The 8,676-nt window shown below is 42.4% G+C and overlaps 2 protein-coding genes across 2 annotated transcripts in view; both read right to left on the bottom strand.

Annotated features, from left to right (window-relative positions):
- Nucleotides 1-805: 805 nt before the first annotated feature.
- Nucleotides 806-6,136, bottom strand: LOC129859749 (rab GTPase-activating protein 1-like). Its single transcript, XM_055929864.1, has 8 exons — nucleotides 5,108-6,136; nucleotides 4,349-4,420; nucleotides 3,927-4,037; nucleotides 3,152-3,256; nucleotides 2,271-2,354; nucleotides 2,061-2,132; nucleotides 1,627-1,893; nucleotides 806-1,477 (listed from the first exon to the last, which is right to left on the bottom strand). Exons 1-8 carry the CDS (start codon nucleotides 5,216-5,218, stop codon nucleotides 1,244-1,246), a joined length of 1,056 nt encoding a protein of 351 aa, XP_055785839.1. The 5' UTR covers nucleotides 5,219-6,136; the 3' UTR covers nucleotides 806-1,243.
- A 641-nt stretch (nucleotides 6,137-6,777) lies between these two features.
- Nucleotides 6,778-8,676, bottom strand: part of LOC129858856 (protein FAM163A-like) — a 2,724-nt gene continuing 825 nt past the window's right edge. Inside the window, exon 3 of the mRNA XM_055928092.1 lies at nucleotides 6,778-8,676. This exon is cut by the window's right edge and continues 300 nt beyond it. The gene's annotated coding sequence lies outside the window, so the exon portion shown is untranslated.

The following is an 8,676-nucleotide window of genomic DNA, read 5'->3' as shown; positions in this document are numbered from 1 at the left end:
ACTCAAAACAGATCACCAAAAAGGCAGTGGTTTCAAAACTTTAAGCACATTTTCAATTGACTAAGTGTTTCACAATCAAAATCATACAGTCACATTTTCCCCAAACTTAATCACTGTTTCATCTAGAAATACATGTTCATATAACGCACAATACGATGCTCACTTTTGATATGTTTCTCTTCTCTTTAGTTAAAAGACAATTTACTATTACTTAATCAGACTGCTCTAAATTGATGATCACTTATATGTTTGGTAAACCTATACATTACACAACTAGCTCTCACAGTCTCACGTCAGAATTAGACGTTCATCCATGTTTCTCAAAGTTGTTGCAAACGTCATCATTTCTAAGTGTTTAAGGTTAAGTTTAGGTATTAACTACGAAATCTTAAGGTTAGGCATTAACTCCAAATGGTTAAGGTAAGGGTTAAGGTTTGCTTAAAACAATTATCTGAAAAACAACTTTCTATCGCTGGATTCAAACTTCCAAAATTTGGAATCAGAGGCAGATGCTTATGAAAATCAAAACATCATCTCCGGACGTCCTCACATATGGATGGATGTCGAATACTGACTTGTATCCCGGGTGACCTGGCTGACTTTACATGTGAACTGGTTTGTCTGCTTCAGATTTTGAGAACTACGTAATGAAAATGTAAAGTAGAAACATAAAAAGTATGGATATGTACTTGAGTGTACTATAATAATGACTATTGATTTTACTTCACTATAAGTTTAAAAAAAATCTGATATTGACAAGATCAGTAATGTACTGTATGTAACAAATCAATTCAAGAAGTGAATGCACAATGAAAGGTTTTTAATGAAGGACTGGGTTCCATACAAGTATTACCAGTTTGGAGTTTTGTTTTAAGAGTTTGTGTGTGTATGTGTGTGTGTGTGTGTGTGTGTGTGTTTGTGTGTGAGTGTGTGAGTGTGTATGCATGCAGAAAGGAGTGTTAGCATTGGGAAGTAAGGTTTGATCATTGGATTCAGTTATTCACACTCTTTATGAAAGGGACAACACAATGCAGCCTAAGCAATACATAAAACATACATACGATTCCTGTATCAATAAGAAAAGATAGAAAATCAAACATGACAATAAAAGATAAAACCAAAATAGGGACTAGAATGCAGAAACAAACAGTCACCAATAGACATGCATAATCATTCCAATACATATTATCTATACTCTCAATATGTCCTCTTGCTGTCTCTCCCCCTCCCTTCCAACTCTCTGTCAGACGTCTCCCCCCGGGTCCTTCCTGGGGGCCCACGACAGTCTCCTGGAGCTCCAGGCTGAGAAGGGGAGGCCATGGAGAGAACGCCCCATTGCCGAGGCTCTCCCCCTGGGTAGGCTGCTGCTCTGCAGGCCCCCTCCGGCTGACCGTACGGAGCTCACAGTCTTACTGAGCCAGCTGTTCCTAGCTGCCTGGAGATCACGTTGCAGCACCCCCTGCTGGTGTTCCAGCTCCTACACAGGAGACAACACAACACATCATATATCACTATGGAGTGTGTACTGTCCACTATGAAGTCTGTAGTGTACACTATGAAGTCTGTAGTGTGCACTATGAAGTGTGTAGTGTGCACTATGAAGTGTGTAGTGTGCTATGAGCTGACCTGGATCTTGCACTTGGCCTCCACCATCTGTAGTTTAGTCTGGGCCAGCTCCTTCTCCAGCTCTGTGACCTGGCCACTCAGACACACCTTCTCCTGGTCTTGTTCCCTGGTACCAGTCGTCTGCTGGTCTGGTTCTGTTTCCTGGTCTCTCTGCTGGCCTGGTTCTCTGGTGATGATACTTCTCTGGTACGGGGCTGTGAAACCGAAGCCTTCCATTACAGTAGAATCTAGAGCCTGCCGGCAGCGAGAACATGCCAGCACAGCATTCTAAGAGAGGGAGGAGAGGGGTGGGAGGGGTTTGACGAGAGCGTGCAAAAGTGTTTTATTATGAACATGCAGAGTGAGGGGTGATATCCATTCAGAACAAATGATATCATCAAACTGTGTGATTGTCAAACTGTGACATCATCACACGGTGCCATATTCATCCTCACCCTGAGTTTGTCCAGGTCCTCTCTGTGTGCTGCCTGCAGCCTCTCCACCCGACTGGTTAGCTGGGAACAGATCTGACAGACAGAGGAAACAACATAGCATTAGGATTGTGTGTGTGTGTGTGTGTGTGTGTGTGTGTGTGTGTGTGTGTGTGTGTGTGTGTGCGTGTGCGTGTGCGTGCGTGTGTGTGTGTGTGTGTGTGCATGTTGTACCTGTTTGTAGTCTGAGATGATGCCTGAGCTCCTTTTCACCTCTGATTCAGCCTTGTCCAACTTTGTCCTTAACACCTCTTTCAACTGTGAAATGGTAAATACATGTCCATACATAGAATTAAATGTTTCATTATTACCATAAATAGAATACAATATTACATTATTACCATGAATAGAATACAATATTACATTATTACCATAAATAGAATACAATATTACATTATCACTATAAATAAAATACAATATTACATAATTACTATAAATAGAATACAATATTACATAATTACTATAAATAGAATACAATATTACATAATTACTATAAATATTATATAATATTACATTATTACTATAAATGAAATACACTATTACATAATTACTATAAATAGAATATAATATTACATTATTACCATAAATAGAATACAATATTACATTATTACTATAAATAAAATAGAATATTACATAATTACCATAAATAGAATACAATATTACATTATTACTATAAATAAAATACAATATTACATAATTACTATAAATATAATATAATATTACATTATTACCATAAATAAAATACAATATTACATAATTACCATAAATAGAACACAATATTACATTATTACCATAAATATAATATAATATTACATTATTACCATGAATAGAATACAATATTACATTATTACCATAAACAGAATATAATATTACAGTATTACCATAAATAGAATATAATATTACATTATTACCATAAATATAATATAATATTACATTATTACCATAAATAGAATACAATATTACATTATTACCATAAACAGAATATATATTACATTGTTACCATACGTCGAAGTATGGAAACATAAAGGACGGATGGATAGAATAGAAGAGATTACCTGAGCAGCCTCCTCCTCCTTCCCTCTCTTCTCTTCCTTTGCGTTCTTTAATCTCTTTCTGGTCTTCAGCAGCTCTTTGGTCAGCTCATCCACTCTGTCCTCCGCCTGTAGGCCCACCAACACACTCAGTTATCTGTCTGTCCGTCCGTCCGTCCGTCCGTCGGTCGGTCGATCGGTCTGTCTGTCTGTCTGTCTGTCTGTGTCTGTCTGTCTGTCTGTCTGTCTGTCTCCCTCCCTCCCTCCCTCCCTCCCTCCCTCCCTCCCTCCCAGTTAGGTCTGTCTGTCCAAGTGCCTATGGGGCCAGGGTAGTATCTGGGAGGTAGGGGCTAGATTAGGTTACATTCTTAGAAAAAACGGTTCTTCGGCTGTCCCAATAGGAGAAGCCTTTGAAGAACACTTTTGGGTTCCATGTAAAACCCTTTTCACCAAGGGTTCTACATGGAACCCAAAATATTTCTACCTGGAACCAAATAGGGTTCTACCTGGAACCAAAAAGGGTTCTACCTGGAACCAAAAAGGGTTATCCTATGGGGACAGCTGAACAACCCTTTTGGAACCCTTTTTTCTAAGAGTGTAGAAAATGTTATTGTCCATAGGGAAAGGGTAAATGAGGTAGTAAACTAGGGGAATTGCCTACAGTTAGAGGGCTGGAGGAGTGCCTAGGAGGTAGGGGGCTAGGGGGAGTGTCTAGGAGCCAGGGGAATAAGGGGAGTGACTAGGAAGTAGGGGGCTAGGGGTTGATGTGGGGTTGATGTGGGGTAGGTGAGTGGTGTACCTGGTCCAGGTCAGTCCTCAGGGAGATCTTGCTGGTGATCAGTCTGTGGGCCAGAACATCATTCTCCTGCTCCAGACGCAGACTGGCCTGCTGCAGCTGACGGTTCTCCCTCTGCAGGAACACACAGAACAGAGAACACAAAGTCAGGCTCTACCTCCATAGAATGCACAGAACATGGAACACAGTTAGGTTCTCCCTATAGATTGCTATAGAACGTGGAACACTCATTCTGGTGGGTTTTGGGGGTGGAGAGAGTGCTGGTTTTGGGTGTAAAGGGGGTGCATGGCGATACTGACTGTTTAGATGGGGGAGGGGAGTAGTGATAGTGGGTGGGGTTCTGCTGTATTGTTGGGTGGTGGGGTGGAGGTGGGAGGGAGGGGTTAGGTTTAATACGTATCAAAGTGTTAACAGGTTGGTCTTACCTGGTATCTGTCTATGTGGTCATCCTGTTGTTGCGGCTGGTTCTCTCTCAGCGTGGCCTTCTTACTGGGAACCTGTAGAACAACAACAGTCAAGCTTGAGTGAGAGAACAGTCCACAGGCTCAGCATACATAAACAACAGCCAAGTTTGATTGAGAGAAAGTTATATCACACAAACAGAGAGAGGGAGCAGAAGTAGGCCGACGCACAAAGAAATCGAAAACCAAATCCAATTTTGATAAACTCCCATATCTATTGGGTGAATTACCACAGTGTGCCATCACAGCAGCAAGTTTTGTAACCTGTTGCCACAAGAAAAGGGCAACCAGTGAATAACAAACATCATTGTAAATACAACCTATATTTACATTTATTTATTTTTCCTTTTGTACTTTAACTGTTTGCACATCGTTACAACACTGTATATAAATAATATGTTTTGGAACACATGGAAGAAAATAGTCTTCACATGTAACAGTCAAACCTCCTAAAAGATAACAAGTTCAACCTTTACACCTGGTGCAAATGCTTAGTAACCCTGGTCCTTGTGAATGTCATGCCTTAGAGCAGGGGAGATGGTACAAGAGTTTAGTCTGCACGGCCACTAGAGGGCTGTCCTATAATACTGTAGTAGTGGGTTGTTGCTGCTGTTGTTGTATGACCACATGCTCTATGACACAGCAGCAATTGTGTTATGGTTGTATAATGGTTGTGGTCTTACCGTGTGTTTGGGTATGGTTGTTTAATGGTTGTGGTCTCACCGTGTGTATGGGTATAGACTCGGCCATCAGGCAGGCCAGTATCTCCTCCTCGGTCATCTGGTCTATGATGTGGGCGTCATATGCCACCCTGATAGACACTTCTTCCATCATCCTGACACACACACACACGCACACGCACACGCACACGCACACACACACACACACACACACAGCTGGAGGATGCAGGGCTCTACTCTGAGGTAAGTGAACCCCAGCAAGAGAGAGAAAGCAAGAGGGAGAATTAGTTGGTCAGAATTCCAACAGGTGTTCCAGACACACAGGTAAACACCTTCACACAGGTAAACTCCTTCACACAGGTAAACACATTCACACAGGTAAACACCTTCACACAGGTAAACTCCTTCACACAGGTAAACACCTTCACACAGGTAAACACCTTCACACAGGTAAACTCCAGTAGCAGAGAGGCACGTGTTGATACACAGCTGAGCTCCCTCTAACAGGTGAATTCCAACAGAGGTAGTAACTCCCAGTCAGTCAGATATACACAGGTCAACACCCAGAGACAGGTTAACTCCAGCAGGTCAGAGTACCTGTGAAAAACCTGGTGAGCGTCGACAACAGGTGAAAGCCAGGTAAACTTCCTCAGGTAGTCCAAAGGTAAAGTCCAAGGGCATAGTCCAACATGTGTATGAAACACACAGACACACTCTAGCTAGCAGGCAGGTACAGCAGTGGACTACACACACAGACACACTCTAGCTAGCAGGCAGGTACAGCAGTGGACTACACACACAGACACACTCTAACTAGCAGGCAGTAACAGCAGTGGACTACACACACAGACACACTCTAGCTAGCAGGCAGGTACAGCAGTGGACTACACACACAGACACACTCCAGCTAGCAGGCAGGTACAGCAGTGGACTACACACACAGACACACTCTAGCTAGCAGGCAGGTACAGCAGTGGACTACACACACAGACACACTCTAGCTAGCAGGCAGGTACAGCAGTGGACTACACACACAGACACACTCCAGCTAGCAGGCAGGTACAGCAGCGGACTACACACACACAGAAACACATACAAATGAAGAGGTACAGGTTTGACAGGGTTTATATATACGAGGTGTGTGACAGAGACACACCTACTGCTGGCCTCCCCTTTCTTATTCTCTTCACCCTCCTCTCATTCCCTCTCTATTGCTCCCCTGTAAAGAGATTCACACTCCTCCACCCTGAAACCCCCCAACCCAGTCAACACACACACACACACACACACACGTAGAACACACATATTAATGATGCCCTGGTGTTGTCAACTGAGAGGGAAGAAGGTTCATGCTGTCCTATGCCTGGTATTTAGGATATTTACCCTGGAGTGTTTAGTGTGTGTGTGTGTGTGTGTGTGTGTGTGTGTGTGTGTGTGTGTGTGTGTGTGTGTGTGTGTGTGTGTGTGTGTGTGTGTGTGTGTGTGTGTCTCTCCTCACAGTGCTATCGTCTCCAGAAGGCCAGGGCTGAAAGGGATTTGTCAGGAGTTGAAACTGGTCCTGCCACTACAGTAAGACTTACAACACATCTGAACACAACGCAGAAGATGCAACCCACGGGAAACTAAGACAAACACATGAAACTGTCTTTACTCATATTTGACCATTTATGATCCTTTATTCTTATAAAACAGTTCTAATGTTACTGTTTTAAAACGGCCTCATCTGACTCCAGGTTGCAGTGCTGTCTATGTTATTCCATCTGCCAACAGCAGAGTGAGACAGGTGATCAGGAACAAGTCTTTTCACACAACCCACGGACACGACGCCATACAACTACTTCTAAAGACGGCCCACAGGACAACCAGGTTGTGTCAAAGCATCATAACGCTAGCGTCTAGATCGACATTGTGTTGTTGCTTATTTATATGTACTCGTCATATTTCTGAGTCTGCTTTTAATTTGCGGTGCTCAGTTGGTAGAGCATGGTCCTTGCAACGGCAGAGGAGTTGGTTTGATTCCTGGGACCACCCATACGTAATAAAACCATAAATGAATGCACCCAAGTCGCTTTGGATAAAAGTGTCTGCTAAATGGTATATATTATTGGATTCATTGTTAGTGAAGAAACACAGACGAGTCCAGGCAGATATACACATTGATATATCTTCAAAAAGGAACACTGTGCGTTAAACGTGGAATTCATCTTCAGAGAGTTCATTTTAAAAGGAGACTCAGCTACATGACACCATCATACACCGCGGGTCAACTTCCTGTTTAGAGACATCATCAACAACACAATTCCAATCTGCCACTGGCTCTTCCCAATATGGGCATGTCTCAAAGAACAGTGCAAATTGTCTGTAAGCAGGAAGTTGCTCTGCTGTGTATGATGTCATTTTTAATAGAAATAGTCCACCTTTAATAGAAATAAATATATGGAGTATAGAATTAGTGAATTCAATATTAAAGTTATCTTCATTGCCAGACCACAGGCAGCAGTGTCTTTGTGTGAGTGTGTGACTACATAGCAGTGAACACAAACTTTGAGTGTTTTTTTTCCAGTAAATCAACACGTGAAGAGATAGATGTCCATTTTCCCATCAACTCTCTAACAAAGAATCACAAAAGGACGAGAAGTGAGGAAGACCAAGATGTGAAGACCATGGTTTTGTCCCAAATCGCACCCTATTCCCTAGATAGGGCACTACTTTTGACCAGACCCATATGGGCCCTGGTCAAAAGTAGTGCACTGTATAGGGAATACAGTGCCATTTGGGACGTACCCTCTGAGTAAAGCGGAAAGTGCATTGTGTGAAAAGAGTAAAACACCTCTTTTATCAATACTAGTCTATATTATCAACAGTGTCATAATGAACAGCTTTTAGTAAGTGTACAGCATCTCTGTTTCGTGTTTTGAAGGACTGAAGGGTAAGGGCTAAGTGAAACATCATAGAATTGGACAAACAAATGCCCTCGTTGGCTAAAATGTTTGTGTGTGTTTGTATTGTTTTAGCCAGGATTATATATAATGCATCCGGATATCCCCTTACAATATATATATCTTTTTTTAAATCACATGTAAAACTGCAAGTTTTTTTCCCCTAAGGGTCAGAGGGGTCAACAAGTGACATACTGCTCCTTTAAACTCTGGAAGACAAAAATACATCTTTGAGCTTTAGTCGTTGAATGTAATGTAATTAGACATTCCAGACGTAAAGCAAACCTACAATGAAAACACATATAGCCCTCAGTCATCTCGTTCACATTATCAGGTTTTAGGCAGAGGAGAGAGATGGAGAGAAAAATATAGAAAAGGAGGGAGAGAAAGACAGATGGACAGAAAGAGAGAGAGAGAAACACCAGTGTGTTGCTGTTCCAGTCCCATCATCTGTAGTAATCTCCCATAGTCAAACCCAACATCTCCTCCACTGTAGGGTTTACCAGATGATCAGACCTCCACACCAGACAAGGGTCCGTCTGTGGTTCTGTCCCGATCAGGGGGCTCCGTCTGTAGGTTCAGTGTGTGGCTCTCTCCCCTGGATGGGTGGTACTCTGGGTGTCTCTTTCACCTGGGAGAAGGAGTGTGTGTATGAGTGCATGTGTGACGCCAG

This window comes from Salvelinus fontinalis, chromosome 7 (genome assembly GCF_029448725.1).
Source record: "Salvelinus fontinalis isolate EN_2023a chromosome 7, ASM2944872v1, whole genome shotgun sequence".
Taxonomy (NCBI): domain Eukaryota; kingdom Metazoa; phylum Chordata; class Actinopteri; order Salmoniformes; family Salmonidae; genus Salvelinus; species Salvelinus fontinalis.
Note: the sequence above shows the minus strand (reverse complement) of the source record. Positions and strands in the feature narration are given on the sequence as shown.

Bases quoted from the DNA above. Each gene is read 5' to 3' on its own strand.
- LOC129859749 (XM_055929864.1), bottom strand. From the start codon at position 5,218: ATGATGGAAGAAGTGTCTATCAGGGTGGCATATGACGCCCACATCATA. The intron at 2,133-2,270 runs GTACAACATGCA...TCTGTCTGTCAG, and splicing joins TCATCTCAGACTACAAACAG to ATCTGTTCCCAGCTAACCAG. The intron at 1,478-1,626 runs GTCAGCTCATAG...TCTCCTGTGTAG, and splicing joins AGGCCAAGTGCAAGATCCAG to GAGCTGGAACACCAGCAGGG.